Source organism: Chrysochloris asiatica, unplaced genomic scaffold (assembly GCF_000296735.1).
Source record: "Chrysochloris asiatica unplaced genomic scaffold, ChrAsi1.0 scaffold00024, whole genome shotgun sequence".
In the NCBI taxonomy this organism is placed as follows: domain Eukaryota; kingdom Metazoa; phylum Chordata; class Mammalia; order Afrosoricida; family Chrysochloridae; genus Chrysochloris; species Chrysochloris asiatica.
The window spans coordinates 8,898,178-8,917,110 of NW_006408542.1; the positions used below are offsets into that span (position 1 = coordinate 8,898,178).

An 18,933-nucleotide genomic window follows, 5' to 3' on the forward strand; every position below is an offset into this window, starting at 1 on the left:
CCATAGTCTCTCAACAAAGCAATTTACGGTGATAGCTTTTTAAGATTTTCTTTCTGCTTTGTAAATTTCTGGAAAAAAATATTAATGATTAAATGTAGAACGGCTGGAATATAGCAATGGTTGAGAGGGACTGTATTGTTCTCTGAGGACCTACATTCAACTATTGTTGTTAAGTGCTGTTGAGTTCGTTTGACTTTTAGCGGCCCTGTATAGAGGTTCTTAGGAGAAGCTGGTGGGTTTTAACCACCAAACCTTGTGGTTAGCAGTCTAGTGCTTATACTCCAACACCACACAAGGACTCATAGAAGGCTTTACACATCACAGCTCAATAATACGTAAGCAAGAGTACCCTGTAAATACCCTGGGTTCCCTACGAACTCAGTTGCACACCAAAATCAATACGCCAACTAGTACCGGGGCGTATGTATACATCTTCAGTTAGAATAAACTCTGATGTACACTAGACTCATCTGTGAATTTAAATCACAATTCTAATGTCCACCAGAGTTTGAATAATACTGCTGTAAATTCTAAGTTTGGGAGGATGATATATTATTACTCAGAAACCTGAGTACACCTGAACTAAAGTTGCAGTTTAGAGGAAAAAAACTCAGATTGTAAGGCATGCACAAAGGGATTGCTTACTTTTGTCAGGATTGCTTTTCCCTGTTTTGATCTTTGTCTAGTCATCCCACTAATATTTGTGTCAAGAAACAAGTGTGTCAGATTTCCAGTAAGTATGTTTCCCCGGTTTCCCAATGAGTGCAGAGTTTCATGAAAGTCATTCAAATCCTAACCAAATATTTACAGGACAGAAATTTTGCTCTTGAGTATTATTTTGTGATTTGTTTTTCCTTTCAGCTTTGTTTTGTTTGTTAAAGTGCTAATTGTCATGAGAGACTGATCAAACTATCTAGCCATCAAACCAGTCTGACCTCTCCATGCAAGCACTGGAGAACCTCTGGGAATGCTTGCTTTTCTGTCTTCAAGCTGATACGGACCAGCTCACTAAATATGAGAAGGATCATGACAATGTTCTGGCAGTGACATTAATTGCCTGTCTGGGCTCTGTTCTGTCACGGGTCTGATTTACTATCACAATCCTTGGGATAGTAGGAAAGACAGGGTCAAGAAGGCAAATGAGCTTCTGGGGGAACTGTATACAAATGTGTTCTTTACCTGGCACTGAAGTTCCAAGTGCGACGAACACCACTGCAGTCACGGAATCTTTCAGGCCAATGGTACAGCCAAAGTGGGAAGCCAGGTCTCCAATGAAAGCTGTCAGTAGGCCAATCATGAGGATGGAGACAATGAAACATGCCCAGCCATTCCAGTATTCTGTCGGGGGGACGAAGGCAAAGAGGACCTTCCAGAACACAGTCAGAAAGTGCATCACATAATCGAAACAGGAAGGCAGCTTCTCCTCTCCACATTCGTCGTCATCATCATCTTCCCCTGCAGAGAAAGGAATGAAGAACAGTTCATCACGACACATGCCTTCAGTGTCTTTCTCTCCCCCACTCTCTCCTTCTTAGATATAGTTAGGATCCAAAGTCCAGATCAGTAGGTGAAAATTGGTGTTATATGAAAATGGAAGATGCCCACATCATCTCACCCCCTCACTTGTACTGTGAACATTCTTCTGAGCCCCTACTGAGGTCACCTGCCACCGCTGCCTCTCCCATGTCATCTCAGGAGAGCTTGGTCCCCACCACTATATTAAAAGGAGGGTCGCCCAGCCTTATAGAGACAGAGTGACTCAAACACCACCCCTATCCATCTCCCCAAGGACCCTTTCCTCATCTGTCCTCACTGTATTTTCAGGATAGAATGGTTGGCCCTGGTTCATCTGTCATTGATCCCAAATGCCTTTGGTGACCATGTTAGAAGCTGAGAGCTCCTCTTGGTAGCTGCGAGGGACTGGGTATTACAGAAATGGTGCATACTGCCTGCTACGTTCCTCCATAGGCCCCTGACTCCCTCTATCCCCAAGTTCCTACGAGAACTGACAATCCACAGCTTCTTCTAAGGCTGTGACAGCCAGGTCTAGCCTCTGTCCTTGACTTTAAACTGTAGCTGATGCAGGTAGCTGACCCCAGATAGCCTGCCTTGTCCTCACCTATTACCCTCCTAAGAGGGAAAATGGAGGATGTATAAGGGGTTGCACAGATGTCAGTCAACAGATGTGAAATCCCTCGGGCTCCAAGTACCCAAGTACCCTGTTTCAGGGCTCCTTCGGATCACAGCCCCACCCGTCCCTGTTGCCTGTAAGGGTTGGAAGCTAGGAGCAGATCCTGGGGTCCTACTTCCCCCAGGCCCTGATGACAGCCCACCTTCAAGGCACCAGCTGGTCCTGCCCCACTTTCATCCCTCTGTGGACACCTAGGATCCTCCTGGCTGTGTCCCATCCATCCCCAATTGATGTACCTGACACTAGTGGCTCAGAGAGACCACATGCCTCCCCTCCCCAGGGGTGAAAGCAAGTCTACTGGTCAGGGACCTCAGTATTCATTACTGCTAGATGTGCATCATTACATGCAAAATAATTGGACATTAGGTTTTTCACCATTGTTATAAATGTGAAATGTTGGATAACGGGACAGTTGATAAGTAAAGAGCAGGTATATTCAAGGGTGTGGTAGCCATTTCAGAAAGAAAGCTTCTTGAGGACTTTGTTCTCTTTCCAACCTCATTCTATGCCCCATGTCATAGAATTTATGTGCAGGAAGAGCCTTTCTTCTCCTTTCTTGTTCCCTTATCTGCTTCTGCTTTTCCTTTCTTTTACTTTTCTTCCCATTTCTCTTTACCCTATAGTTGAGCTCTAGGTAGAACTCAGTGTGAGAGCTGTGATTGTCAAGGCAGATTTGAGGGAGTGAGAAGAGGGAAGTGGAGAACCACACTAATGATTTCCCTCTCTCTTCTTCCTCAATCTGTACTGTGAAGATACAATCTGTATATACCCAGGGACACCCAGGCAGGATACAGCTGGGTTCAGAAAAACATAGCAAACTTCTAAGTCATGTTTCTTTTGTATCTGATTCTTTTTCATTTCTATCTTTGTGGATATTTTAAAGGGCACAGGATTAGAACAGTTTGGGAAACACTGAATTTTAATCAATGATTCACAGAAACACAGATGCTGTTGCTTCTGGGTCTCAACAAAATCACTTCATTTCAGGTGTCTAAGTCTCATATTTTGAGCTTGAACAAGAAAACAAATAATGAGCTTCTCAGAAGAAGTGACACTTAGAAATTGAGTGTGGATATTGTATTTATCTTCAAGATGGAAATAATCACATCTTTCCCGTGCGGGATATGCAGGGGAATAATTAGATAATCTCTGCAAGGTGTTTGAAGATCTTTCAAGGTAATGATAATCATAGTTGTTATTATTATTTCCCTACTTAGGACTGTTCCTGTGTTTCCCCATCATTATTTAATTGCTTAGGCAACATGCTGGCTCCAAAGGTTACATTTTAGGCTTTTAAAAACAAAATTTAATCTCCCCCTGTAGAATTAACTTGAAAACCTGTGTGTATGTGTGTGTCTTAGAAAGATAGAGTGATCAAGATAGGATGTGAGGGTGCAAGAAGAGGAGACAGAGAATTTCCTTTCCTTCTGTGGGCTTTCTACATTACAAGGATTTTTCATTGTTTATATTGCTGAAGTCTGGAAGGAGGCCCATCTGTTTTATTGTATTTGAAAGTAGAAGTGACTTCCCATCCTTTTTCCTGGAATCTTGATGCTCTCGATAAATTATAATCCCCAATTCAGATGCCATTTAAATATTAACAATGACCAATGACTAGCATGCATGATGCCCAATTACCCATCATGGGGAAAGACAAAGAAATATTGTGTTCACCCATCACCATCTGGACTATACTTGAAACTCTGTTCCTTGGGAAGAGCATAGGAACATTAAAAGAAACAAATCTGTGAACATTAAAAGAAAAAAAATCTGGGAGCATCCTTTCTGTAAAGGCAAAGATAAGAGTATTTGGCGGTTCTGTATATGTGTAGCCCCTGCCCCCCCACCCCCCAGCCTCCTGCTCCTGAGGGTCACTAGGTTTACATAATTCCTTGAGTCCTTGCTCTGCATTAGCAAAAAAGACAGGCTTGTGGGTTTGCTTTTATATGAAGCAGAAGCCTGAGCAAATCCTTATCTCAAAATCCATCCTTTCAGCTTTACAGATTCTACTAATGGAAAGATGACAAACAATCTATAGTACATTCAATTAATCCTTCAATAGCCTTTTAAATGACCTCCTTGCTACATGCTGGACTTCATAAAAATAACCACAAAATCAGTGAAATCATTAAAATCACAGGTCCTAGAGAGTTGTATTGCTGCATGTATTGATAGAACAATACAGCACAGACCCTGATCTCAAACATAGTAAGAAGGACATCATCATAAAATTGATCATAAAAGGGAATCCCACTAAAATAAATATATAGGAAACCACAACACCTCTACAAGAAAAAGACAAATAACCCAATTAAAAAATGGGCACAGGACATGAACAGACACTTCACCAAGGACGAGATCCAGGCAGTCAACAAACATATGAAGAAACGTTCATGATCACTAGCCATTAGAGAGATGCAAATCAAAACAACAATGAGATATCATCTCACACCAGCAATAACAACAAAGATCAAAGCAGTAGAGGACAATAAATGCTGGCGGGGACACTCCTGCTTTGCTGGTGGGATTGCAAAATGGTCCAACCACTCTGGAAAGCAATATGGTGCTTCCACAGAAGGTTGGAAATAGAAATACCTTATGATCCAGAAATTCTTCTACTTGGTATTTACACACAAGAAATATGAGCCATAACATGGGTAGATATATGCACACCAATGTTCATAGCAGCACTATTCACAATAGCAAAAAGATGGGGCAGCCTAAGTGCTCATCAACGAAAGAATGGATAAACAAACTGTGGTACATACACAATGGAATATTATGCTGCCTTGAAGAATAACAAGGAAGCTGCAAACCACTGCATAACATGGATGAACCTTGAGGACATTATGTTGAGTGAAATTAGTCAGTCACAAAAGGAGAAATACTGCATAGGACCACTACTGTAACACACTAAGGAAAAGAACCCATACTAAAGAGGGGAGGAGCTTCTTTGCTGGTTACTGAGAAGTGGGGGGTAGGGTGAGGGGAGGGAGGGAGAGGTGGAGCACAGGGCAGGGGATAGACACAGGATAGTTTGGATGCTAGTGAGGGGGGCAATATACAAGAAGGGGGAGGGAAATGGAAGAACAAAGCTGATGGGGGAACAATTAGGCAGGTTTGCATGGGCTAAGTGGGACAGAGGTAAATAAAAATGTACACACAACCTTGGAACAACAGGACTCTGGGATACATGGATTGAGACATGGTTGGAATTGGGAAATAATGTTAAGATGCTTGGCTGTCTTTTGTATCTTGGTTTCCCTTGCATCACATTATAAAATAGACCCTTGAGGGACAGAGAAAGGAATAGCCAGAAATATCACCATAGAAAGCTTGTAAGTCCGTCTTCTTCCTATAACTGATTGGAATACCTAAAATGGGGCTACAACATGCCCAGTAAAGGAGGCTTCCTGCAGAGCCTCTGCATTACATAAGACCATAGATAGAATCCTGAACACCATCCAGAATCTTCAGAGGTGGGAAATTTCCACTTGAAAGGACAAGCAGACCAGCCTGGAGTGGCTAGAAGAACAGAAGATAATTCTTGAAAGAAAGACCGACAGGAAAAATACAAAACAATATAGGCAGACCAACTGTTACTACAAGAACAAGCAAGTTGCTCACCCAGGAGACATCAAGGCAAGTGATTGGGTCCCCTCATGGCAAACCCCTTTCCAAGACTAAGACTCAATGGGAACACATGCTCTGATTGGTTATCATGTTCGTCGCTGGTAAAGGGAAGTGAGGGAAAAACAGCAATGAAGCTGCGAGCTAAGTCCTACAATGTTCAATAGACTCCTGTGAACCCAGGTGGAGACCTCGTTGGCCAGCAGTGTGGCAAGACCTGGGGACTCTTGGGCCCAGAGTCAGTGACATAGCCACAGAGGATTAGAGTGGAGAGTGAAGCATCTAGCTGATAAGAAGAGAGGGCATATGCATAAGAACACCCACACTTGCAGATAATACCCACTTGACCTGTCTTCAATGGATGAATGATCAGAGCTCAACTAGAAGAAGAAATAAAGAGTAATCTGATATACTTTGATGAACTTGATCTACACCTATGGATGCAGTAGCTCAAAAGAGGGAAGAAATCTTTACAGCAAGGGTCATTCCCACCCCCTGCATATACAGAGTAGACAGGGATGGGCAACCTGGACATTGGCTACCCAAAGTGGAGGGGCTACAAAGGCAAGAAGTGACTGGCTTACAAGTTTTCAAGAGGGAACCTAGATCCAGAGGGCATGGAGGGCGTGGAGGGCATGGAGGAAGGTAGAATCTCCACTGAGTAGTATCCAATCTGTCTAAGTGGGGCTGATGAAAGGAAATGTGGATAGGTCTCTTGTGATATAATGATGAATAGTTGTTTTCAGGCCTGATTGTGAGGGTTGGAAATGTAAAGCTAGATGTTTTGTAGCAAGGATTCACTTTGCAGTCTAGGAGCAGAGGTCCCTAGGACCATCAAGGGAGAAGAGTGGAGAGCGGGACCCTACACAGAGAAGCAGAGATGGAGGCAGAGAAAATGATGTGGAGAGAAGGAGCGACTGGGGACTCCAGACCCAGAGAGGGAGAGGGGCTGTGTGCTGACAACCAGGGGGCAGGCTTGTAGGATATACCCTTTGGTTGGTTGATGATGCATGGAGGGGATTGTAACCATGGCAATGAAATGATATACGATAGGATGAATGTAAAACTAATGTTCTCCCATGTAAACTATCACATAATTCACAATAAAACATTAAAAAAAAAAAAAAAAAGGCAATCCCACTGCTTAATCCCACATACCTTCAGATGCCATCTTCTAAAGTAAGGCAGGAGATTCTTGGTGATACAGATAGTTAACATACTCTGCTGCTTACCCATAAAGAAGCTGCTGTGGTATGGTAAACACTTGGGTCAGGAGACTTAAGTCAGCTTAGAGTCCTGTTGCTTGCTCTGATAGCCTCAGGTCGTAATCTGTCAAACGAGTGTCCTAATTCTCACATCACAGAACCAGAAGATGAAATGCTGGACCTCGGGGTACAACTGTGAACCCCATATAAGGATGGATATCCATATTCTATCATTGTTACTTGTCAGAGGGAGGCAGTAAATCAATGCAAGCTGAACATCCTGATGTCACTGAATCTGTATTCTATTGAATGAGTCATTATCACCACGGATTCCTGAGCCACTTGATTTTAGAAAGAAAGGCAGAAAGGAGCAGAGGGAGGGAACAGGATGAGTGTCTGCTAAGTGTCAGGCACTGAGCCAAATTCTTTCACAGAACTGATCTCACCTAACCCTTAATATTAAACATCTGAGGTAAGTATTATTAATCCCCTTGTACAGAAAGACCTGAAGTTCAGAAAATGTCCAAAATAATCACACAGTTAGTAAATGGCTAAGTTGGGATTTGATCTAACTGTCCTAGGAACATTTTACTACATATGATACCTTGTCGGAGCAACTTGAGATTAGTATCTATTTCATATTGATTCAAAGTTTGAATCTGAGAATATTCTATTGCCTTTTGTTGCTAAGTGCCATTAAGGTGTTTCCAACTCATAGTAACCAACTCATAGGATTTCCCAGGAGCGACTAGTGGGTTTGATCTGCTGAACTTGCAGGTAGCAGTCCAGTGCTTATTCTACGGCACCACAAAGGGACTCCTTCATTCTATTGCCTTGTTGTTTTTAAGTGCTGTGGAGTTGGTTCTAACTCAGGAGCAGCTGCTGGACTTGAACTTCCAATCTTGTGGTTCAAAGTCCAGTACTTATTCTCTTGCCTATTGTTGTTAAGAGCCTTCAAGTCGGTTCCAACTTATAGCAACCCTTTATAGGGTTTCCTAGGAGTGGCTGGTGAGCTTGAACTGCCAACTTTGAGGTTCAAATGACTTTGCGGTCCAGTTCTTATCCTACAGTGCCACACTAGGGCTCCTATTATCTGTTGTTGTTAAGTGTTATCAAACTGGTTCCAAATCATAGAGATCCTGAGCAGCAGTCAGTGGATTTGAACTGCTGACCTTATGGTTTGCAGCACAGTGCTTATGCTACAGTGCCGCAAATGCTGTATAAATGCAATGTTGTCTTTCAGAATGTGAAAATACTGATGTACCATTTTGATTTATTTTCTGGATATAGTGATACATTTGGGGGGAGTATTTTAAAAATTATTGTGATAAATAAAACATCATCAGCCATTTCAACAATATTCACATATCATTTATTTATCATGTAGTTCAACCACCATATGCTCTTTCAAACTCTTTTGGACCAACTAAACAAAGGACACAGGACAACAAAATAAAGGAAGAGCATCATGGTAGTGGTGTTTTGGATTTTTAATTTTATATTTTCACAACTGTCTTCTTTCCATCTCTAGTTGTCAAAGGTTATCCATTCAGTTCTGAATCAAATATTTTGGTTTACATCTAGCTTGCCACTCCAAAATGTTGAAAACTGGCATAAATCACTACAAGTGTGTAATGTATAACAGTCTGGAGCATGTCTTCTGGTACTCGTTCATGTGGTGTGGCACTGTAGGATAGGTGCAGGACTGCAAAGTTGGTCTGAACCACAAATTCAGCAGTTTAAACACACTGCTCCTCAGAAACCCTGTACAGGATCGCTATGAGTTGGAACTGACTCAAAGGCACTTAACACAGCAATTTGTTCATCTGAGTGTCTGATTTTCAATTCGTTTATATAAAAATTCAAGATTTGACTTGCAATATTGAAGGATTTTATGGGTTAAATGTTAAATGATGAAAGCGTCCAAAGAAGATGGAAGGAATACACAGTCACTGTACCAAAATGAAATGATTGATGTTCAACTCTTTCAAGAGGTAGCATATGATCAAGAGTCAATGATACTGAAGGAGGAAGTCCAAGGTGCACTGAAGGCATTGGCAAAGAACAGGACTCCGGGAGTTGATGGAATACAATTGAAGTCTTCCAACAGACTGATGCAGCACTGGGGGCACTCACTCATCTATGCCAAGAGATTTGGAAGATAGCTACTTGGCCAGCTGATTGAAAGAGATACATATCTGTGCCCATTCCAAAGAGAGATGATCCAATGGAATATGGAAATCATCAGACAATATCATTAAAATTGCATGCGAGTAAAATTTTGCTAAAGATAACTCAAAAACAGCTGCAACAGTACATTGACAAGGAACTTCAGACAAGGATGTGGAATGATGAGTATCACTGCTGATGTCAGATAGATCTTGGCTGAAAGCAGAGACTACCAGAAAGATGTGTATCTTTGATTATGCAAAGCCTTTTGATTATTTGGATCCTGACAATCTATGGAAAACATTTTGGAGAATGAGTATTTTGGAACTTAATTGTGCTCATGAGGAACCTGAGGCAGTTGTTGAAACTGAACAAGGGAACATAGAATCATTTAAAATTAGGAAAGGTGTGCACCAGGATTATATCCTTTCACCATACTTATTCAAGCTGTATGCTGAGCAAATAATTTGAGAAACTGGATTATGTGAAGAAACACTGTGGCCTCAGGGTCGGAGGAAGACTCATTAACAACCTGCGATATGCAGATGATACAACCTTGCTTGCTGAAAGTGAAGAGGACTTAAGTATTTACTGATGAAGATCAAAGACCACATCCTTTGGTATGGGTTGCACCTCAACACAAAGAAAACAAAAATCCTTACCACTGGACTAATTAATAACATGCACATAAATAGAGAAAAGATTGAAGTTGTCAAAGACTTCATTTTGCTCCAATCACTTATTAACACTCCTGGAAGCAACAGTCAAGAAATCAAAGGACATATTGCACTAGGCAAATCTGCCACACAAAACATCTCTAAAGTGTTCAAGAGCAAAGATGTCAGTTTGAGGATTAAGGTATGCCTGACCCAAGCCTTGGTGTATTCAGTAACCTCATATGCATTTGAAAGTTAGACAATGAATAAAGAAGACCTTAGAAGAACTGATGCATTTGAAGTGTGGTGTGGGAGGAGAACATTGAAAGTACAGTGGATAACCAAAAGAACCAATCAATTTATGCTGGAAGAAGTACAGCCAGAATGCTCTTTAGAAACCAGGATAGCCAAACTTCTCTAATACTTCAGACATATTATCAGGGGGGATCAGTCCCTTGAGAAAGACATCATGCTTGGAAAAGTGGAGGGTCAGTGAAAAAGAGGAAGACCCCCAAGGAGACAGATTGACTCAGTAGCAGTAACAATGATCTAATGAGTAGCAATGATTGTGAGGTTGGCACAGGACCAGACAGTATTTCGTTCTGTTGTATGTAAGGTTGCTATGAGTTGTTACCAACTTGGTGGCAATTAACAACAACAACATTCACTTAACCACAACTAATCATTTAAAAATTTTATCCTTCAAATTTGTGACCCACGAGAATGATGAGTTTTTTTTTTTTTTTTTTTGGAGAATGATGAGATTTTGCCAAGATTATGACAGCAAGGATACAGAACAGAAATGATGAATCCAATCATATTGCCACCCATATGATCTTTTAACCCAGTCAAGAGCTCTGATGGCATAGTAGTTAATGGGACTGGAAGCCAACGAAAAGTATCAGCAATTCGAACCTACTAACTGCTCTATAGAAGGAAGATGTGGCAATCTGCTTTGGTAAATATTTATAGCCTTGAAAACCCCGTGGGGACAGTTCTCCTCTGTCCTGTGGGGTCACCATGTCAGGATGGACTTAGGGCAACAAAAGCGTTACTCAGCAGCCTTAAGGAACATTGGAGGGAGTTGCAAAGAGTTCATGGAACTCATTTCAAAGCAATGGAACTGTTGGAAGCCCCCTCATACCTATAAAGTTGTATGTCTACATGATTTTCTATATATTTACATAAATGGCAATATACAGAAGGAGAATAGAATGCCATGTGTAATTCTGCATATCAGGTTGTCAAAAAAACTTTAAAAAAAAGATAGTTGTGGAGGAAAAAGCTGACTCCAAGAAGTTTGCTAATTTATTTGATGTCAAAGTATCTTGGTACTCAGAAAGAAAAGACACAAAGGCAAATCAATCCTGTTCGGAAAACAAAACAAAACAAAAGGGTCTGGATTCTGGAGAAACGCTATGGACATTTCCTTTCAATCTAATCTTTGGGAAATACTAACATATTCTATGATGCAAAGTAGATGATGTCAACATTTTTTTCTCCAAAGTATACTACAAGATATTTTCTTATCATGAGGAAATTCAAAACACAATCTACTCAAATTTCCAGATCTATGAGTTGTCAAAGCACAGAGGAAAATGCAGCTAATTGCTTTGATAAACTGAAATACATAAGCATTAGCAAAACCCTGTAGAGCACAGTAATACTCTGCACACATTAAAGGTGCCATAAGTCAGAATCAGCTCAATGGCTTTTGTTTATTTGTTTGTTTGGAGGGCGAGTGGGAGGTGATGTGTAACAGTTACTGGGAAGGGACCCAAGAAGGCAACTCTGTGAAAAACTCTCAACCTGTCTGGAATCAATAAACCACTGGTTGAAAATTTCCACAAAGAACAGAATGCTTACAAGCTTAGGCCATTATGAACCTTGTTAGGAAATTTAATGCAGCACAAGAAATATCTAATATGACAGAAATATGTCTCAGCAAATCTAGCCACTGTCAAAATGAAAAACAGACCGACTAAGAAGTTTAGCTCCATGGGAGTATGATTATTAGCAAAATTAATCTGTTTTAAAGCTGAAAAATGACTGCTTAGCGTCTCTCGCTCTTTCTATAAGAATTCCTCTGTGTGAACACAGTGCTCCAAATGGGCATAGGTTTGAATAATTAGTTGTGTGTGTTTTCGCCCCAAGCCTTGTGTTTTCAAATTAACACATGGAATTCAGAGTATCCTCTGATTCTTTACTAACCAGAGGATTAGCAGACTCCCAGGCCCCCAATATAGAGAAACATATTCCCGAGCATCTAAGAAATAAAATAAATAAACAAGTAGAATGGATACTTGGGCAAGTGTAGAAACCTCCTGCCAGTTTGGATGGTGTAGTTACAGTGGGTAAAGATGGGCACACCAGGCTCAAAGATTGACCTGAGGGCCCCAATAACACTTTGCAAGCATCAGCAGCTGCTCCTAAATTAGCCTCCTGGAGTGTGGGAAGCTGAGTCTTGGAGCAACTGTTTAGGGCAGAAATAACTGTAATTTTCAACAAAACTTGCAGCATTGTGTCTTAGGATCATGCTGAAATGTGTATGAGCAGTGTATGTGTACCAAAGGTCTCCCCACATTCAGAGGAACCTAAAAATTCATCCAGATCCCCTAAGACAGTGTTGTGATCAAGCTATGAAATCAGGTTCACTTACTGAGTTCTGAATTTCCTGTTGTTACTGTTAGCTGCCATGGAATTGATTCCAACCCATGGTACTCCTATGCGTCATAGAGTAGAATTATTTGAATTAATCTTGTTTGAGATAGAAAAAGAGATAAAGCAGGCAAGTTAGGAAGCAAAGACAGGGTAAAATACATGCCAAGGCTCATGGAGATTTCCAAGGAAGAACCAGGAAGCAGTAGCTGAAGAGGCAGGAAACCCCCACCCATCCAGAGTCAGCAAAGAAAGAAAGCCTTCCCTTGGAGGTGGTGCTCTGAATTCGGACTTGTCTCCTAAACAGGGAGAATACAAATTTCTGTTTGTTAGAGCCACACACTTGTAGTAGTCCTGTTATATTGTTGTGGTTGTTGTTAAGTGCCATCAAGTTGGTCCTGACTCATAGCAACCCCGTATAGCGATTCCGAGGAGCAACTGGTGAGCTTGAACTGCCAACTTTGCAGTTCAAACCAACAGAATTTAGTACTGTAAGAGTAGGGTACAGTTCTAACAGATATCTAAACTCTGGAAGTAGTTTTGGAATTGGGCAATGGGTAGAGGCTGAAAGAGTTTTGTTCTTAAATTTTTATTGTGAATTGGGCAAAGGTTTATAGAGCAGATCATCAGTTTGACATTCAGTAGCTCAGAGACATTCTATTTCAACTCAATGATGGCAAGGCCCTCAACGTAAAATCATTTATCTCACTTTCTCCCTGTGTTTCTCATTTCCTTTCCTCCTTCTTTCCAAACCTTTTTGATCTTAGGTGATTGATTATTCTAAGGTGTATATACCTCAATATTGTTGTTGTTCCTTATATAGATCTATCTGTTGTTTGGCTTAAAATTGAGCCATAGGGGTGAGTTCCTTCCACACCTGAATGGTGACTAAGGGATGTAGTCCCGGGATTCCATCAGTCTCCATCTGTCCAGTAAATCTAGTCTCTTTCATAATTTTGAGTGTTGCGCCACATTTTTTCCCCACTCTATCCAGGACTTTCTAATGTGGTCTCTTTCAGAACAATTAATAGCGGTAGCTGGACACAATCTAGTTCTTTTGATTTCAGGGTCTTGGAGACTGATATTCACATGGTCCATTATGCCATTGGGCTAATTGTTTCATGTGTCTTTAATTTTCACCACTCTTCTTTCGTCCGGTCAGGGAGAGACCAATAGTTGCACTGTAGACTGCTGATTATAAATTTTTATGACCCTAGTCTATACTCACCAAAGTGGGATGTGGAACATTGTTTTATGGACTATGTTATGCCAATTAACTATAGTGTTCCCTGAAATCAGGGACTGATTTCCTCAGTATGTCTTGTTATATTTAAGCAGTTTTTATAACTTTGCTCCTTGTATGCTCCACTTTATTCATGGATATATTCACAGGGCAGGTAAAATGCCCACTGTCAAATCAGTACATATTTATGGGTAGACTCCCCCATTCTCCCTCCGACACCCATTTAGCCTGCAGGTCTATTCATGCACCTACCATGGTGGTGGTGGTGGTTATGTGGCGTGGAGTTGGTTCTGACTCATAGCGACCCTGTACAGGGTTTCTGAGGCTTTAATCTTTACAGGAGCAGAAAGCCTCATCTTTCTCCTGCAGAACAGCTGACAGTTTCAAACTGCTGGCCCTGAAGTTAGCAGCCCAATTCGTAACCGCTATGCTACCAGAGCTTGTTTCCATAGATGACTGTCATTTCAGGACTCTGTGTATAACAGTGTTTGCCTCTGTTGATTTTAACCCTTACACTCCTCTCCCTATGCTTCCTGTTTTCATCATATTTTTTGCCAGCCTCCCTCATATTGCATACTGCCTTCCCCTTCCCCAAGTTAACATGTGTCTGCTCTTTAGCCAGTGAATTACCCCTATCCCCTCTCACCCCTTGTCAATATCAAAAAATGTTTCTTTTAGTGTGAAAACCTTTTCATAACTTTTCTATAATAGTGATCTCATATAATATTTGTCCTTTTTTCAATAACGAGTTTCACTGAAGTGCCTAACATTAAAAGGCTAGAGTGCCTTGGAAAGACTGTAGGTAGAAGTATAGCTATCAAAGGCAGTCTTGATAAGAGCTCAGCATGAAGTGAGGAAAACTATAGAGAAAATGTCTATTGTCTTAGAGAATACATATGGCAACCAGCAATATAATGTTGCTAGAAATTTGGTTCTGGTGAGGCTTTAAAAGAAAATGGTGAACATGTGATTGGATACCGGAGGAAGGACAATGCTTTTTATGCAGTGGCAAAGAAATTGTCTGAATTATGTTAAAATGTTTGTTGAAAGTGATAAAGTTGTATTTCTGGCTGAAGAGATTTCTAAGCAAAATTAAAGGAACCTGGTGGTTTCTCCTTATTGCTTTTAGTAAAGTGCAAGAGGAAAGAAATAGGGAAGGTAGACGCCAACACACATGGAGCTCTCTGAAGGGCTGGGAAGCAAAAGCTGAAGAGACCTGGATCTTCCTCCAGAGGTGACAGAGAGAAAGCCTTCCACTTAGAGCTGGCACTCTGCATTTCAACTTCTAGCTTTCTAAACTGTGAGACTATAAATTTCTGTTTGTTAAACTCATCTGTTTGTGGTGTTTCTGTTACAGGAACACTAGAGAAATAAGACATCAGTATAAGGACCTCTTAATATGAAGAGGTGGTGTGGTGCTGTAGGCTAATGCGTAAGACTGCAATCATTTGAACTGCAAGTTCAGTGGTTCAAGCTCACCAGTTGCTCCTTGGAAACACTATACAGGGTGGCTATGGGTCGGAATCGACTCAATGGCACTTAACCATAACAAATACAAAGAGGCACTCATGATTCCCTAGTTCTTGGGTACATCATGAATTCTCTCTGTGCCTCAGTTTTTCCTTCTGGAAAATGAAGATGGCCATACTAATATTCTCTTGGGGTTTTTTTGTTTTATTGAATCTTTGAGAGGAAACCATGAGATTTGTAAAAGGAATGAAATGTTTTAATGTAGCAGACTCAATATGGACTACAGAGTTAGTTCACTGGTGGAATTCAGGTACAGCGTCTCCCTGTCCTCACTGTGCATAAACACTTTCTTTAGAGGGCAGGTGGCCTGAAGTGGATGTTGGCCATTTTGTTTGGGTCTGTGAATGGCTTTTTCCACTCATAATCATTCTGTAGGATAATCTCTGGACTGTGAATTGCAAAGTTAGTGGTTTTAGCCTGTGGTTCAAGTCTGTGATTTGACTCTGCAGTTCAAGTCTACCAGTGGCTCTGTGGGAGAAAATGAAGCTTTCAGCTCCTGCAAAGATGTGCATGCTTTGAAACTATGCAGGGTTCCTATGTGTTGGAACAGACTCAAGGGCACTTAACAACAACAACAACAACAACCAGGGGCTAAATACCTAATAAGCATAGCAAGCACAGGTTTACTGGTCCTTCTTTAGTAATCTGTAGTGAATATTTTCACATGGGGTTCATTATAATTGTTCACTACAGATTAGTAACTAAATTCCAGTAAATCTGTGCTTACTTTGCTTATTGGGCACTCCATCCCTGGCAAAAGCTCATGCTGTAGCAAATCACAGAGACTTCGGTTCTAAAACAGTTTTGTGTGATCTTGGAAAAGATATTTTTCCTTCTCTGACTCAGTTTCTTATCTATAAAAAAGAGATGATTAAAACAGTTAATCACTAAACTCCTTTCTATATCTGTCCTGGGAATTTGATGCGAGAAGCTCTAACAGTACCAAGACACGACATCCAGCAGTCAGACATGGCAAAGACCGGGCAGGGTAGATGCATAGGGTAGAGGGTGTCAAAGCCTGTGGTATTAGGAAGACAAGACGTTTATCAAGAGAGCAGGCTGTGGGCAGCAAGAATTAGTGCTGCACGTCACTTTTATGAGACTCTGTCTGTGGAGTGTGTGTGTGGCATGGGAGTGTGTATGTTTTATCCTCCTTCTATCTTTTTGGATTATGCTGAAATTTTCCCCAATGGAAACAGCTTACCATGGCTTCTGTCTGGGGATTTTTATTCCACCGTGCCACATGTACTGATGTGTAAGCAACAACTAAAACTGTATTTACATCGCAGCAGCCATGTCTGACAAAAGAGCTTCTGGACCCACTGATGGTGCATTGTTTTCAGAGCTGAACTGCTGTCTTTCCAGACAAAAGCTGCATTAGAGATGTGACTTCAGGCTTACCAATAAGAGTGCTGAATCATTCCGGAGCCCTTCAATATAGCATTTTCCTCAAGATTTTGTAATAAGTAATTTAAGAGGAAAACTGCCCAACAAGCCAATATTCTTTTCAGAAATATCAGCCAAAGCATATCCAGGGGCCTGAAAATAATTGCTTTGCTCTTCTACCCTCTCATACTCCACCCTTGTGTAGATGAACTGTTTCCTTTTGAAACTGAGAGTTGACGTTACCTGATTGAACATTGTGTTGTAATACGCCTGACAATGCTAAGTGGATAGATGGCCCAGCTTTGCTTTGCCTGTCTTCCAGTATGACCCCAGAAGGTCTCCCAGAAATAATTTTCTCTTTCTTACCCATGCTTTCTGTTTCCCTCTTTCTCAGGATCATAATTATCAGAGTTCTGGTATGGTGCTGTGGGATAAAAACACTGGACTGCAAGGTCGGTTTGAACCACAAGCTCAGCTTTTCAAACTCACACCCACTCCTTGGAAAATCCTACACAGGGTTGCTGTGAATCAAAACTGACTCAATGGCACTAAACACTATAAAAATCAGCAGTAAAATGCCATTTTAAATGGATTTGTATATTTAATTTATTAACACTTGTTTTGTTTTTAACCAGTATAAATGTCACATTACTTATTATGTTGTTATATGCCTTCAAGTTGGTTCCAACTCATGGCAACCCTGTCTGGGGTTTCCGTGGAGTGCCTGCTGGGTTTGAACCATCAAGCATGTGGTTCAAACCGATTTGTGGTCGAGCACTTGATAGACAGTACATATACATGGATGACAAATAAAGACTTTAATTTTAAAATATTATATATCGGGCAGTGTTTCATTCTGCTGTCCCTATGAGATGGTACCGACTCTATGGCACCTAACGACAACCTAACAACTACAACAACATCTTTGTCATAAGCTGCTACGATTGTAACAGGGAAAGGCCAGGTGTTTTTACGAAAAGACTGGGCATTGGTTTTGTTTAGTTTCAGAAGACCTGACATAATTTCTAGCAATAAAAATATCAATAAAATTCTAAGATGGCCACAAATAAATATATTTATGTGTATAAATATGTACATATGTTTATTTGTGTGTAGTATCTATGGATTGGAGTCCTGGTGTGGCACTGTGGATTAATGTGCCAGACTGCAAATACGTTTGAACTGCAAGGTCGGTGGTTCAAGCTCACCAGCTGCTCCTCGGAAACCCTATACAGGGTTGTGATGCCTTGACATCACTTAACAACAACAACATCTATGGATTATATAGATGTAATTTTGAAACACAGTATATGTGTGAGTGAAAGTAAGTGCATATTTGCATAATTTTTCTAGATAGACATGACAGAAGGAAGTCATGAAAATAAACTTTTAACTTAGTTACATGTAGATTGGAAAACACTGATACTGATTCTCACATAAATTCAAAATCCATTATTTAACAATTATTTATCATTGCCAAACACCATTCTTGGTGCATGAGAAGTAGTGGTGAATAAGACAAATGTCCTGTTTTTTTTTTATTTTGTTTCTTAAGATTTTAATTTAGATTTTTCTACTCCTAAAATGATTTGAGGAGTTCTGAACCTATCAATAGAACGTATATACTTAAAATAAATACAACAAGAAAAAAAAAAATCAATCTTTGAGCAAAACACAAAGAAAGGATGCTTTCAGATACCTGAGTTAACTGAATTTTGAATACTTGGGCAAAAGATGGATGAATTTTTCTGATAGCGAAAGCAAATAAGAAAACTTTCCATTATATAGTTGTTGTTGTTGTTGTTAAGTGCCATCAAGTCGGTTCCGACTCATAGCGACCCTGTACGGGGTTTCCGAGGGTGTAAATCCTTATGGGAGTAGAAAGCCTCATCTTTCTCATGCGGAGCAGCTGGTAGTTTCGAACCGCTGACCTTAAGGTTCGCAGCCCGATTCGTAACCACTACGCTACCAGAGCTCCCTATATAGTTAGGATTTTCTAATTTCAGAGCTGATATAATACAAAGTAAGGAAGAGTACCTACAGAATTTAATTAACAGAGGCATTAGACAGTATGTCTTAATCACCATGCCTTAAATGAGCTCTGACCAAGTTAGTACACTTATCCAATTTACCTAGCTGTATGTACTCTAAAGCAAAGATTCCATCTTGATTAAAGTCAGAGCACTAAATTCCAAATAGCAGTACCACAGAAAGTGAGCTGACATTCATTTGCTGAAAATGGCAGTTTGTTTATGGACAATATTT

General features: G+C 40.6%; 1 protein-coding gene across 15 annotated transcripts in view; it reads right to left on the bottom strand.

Moving 5' to 3' along the window:
• Positions 1–18,933, bottom strand: part of LOC102837288 (sodium/calcium exchanger 1-like) — a 451,223-nt gene that overhangs the window by 36,706 nt on the left and 395,584 nt on the right. For all 15 annotated transcript variants that reach the window (XM_006839394.1, XM_006839397.1, XM_006839396.1 and 12 more), the window contains one exon: positions 1,180–1,455. In XM_006839394.1, coding sequence (XP_006839457.1) covers positions 1,180–1,455 — 276 coding nt within the window. The remainder of the gene's footprint in view (positions 1–1,179; positions 1,456–18,933) is intronic.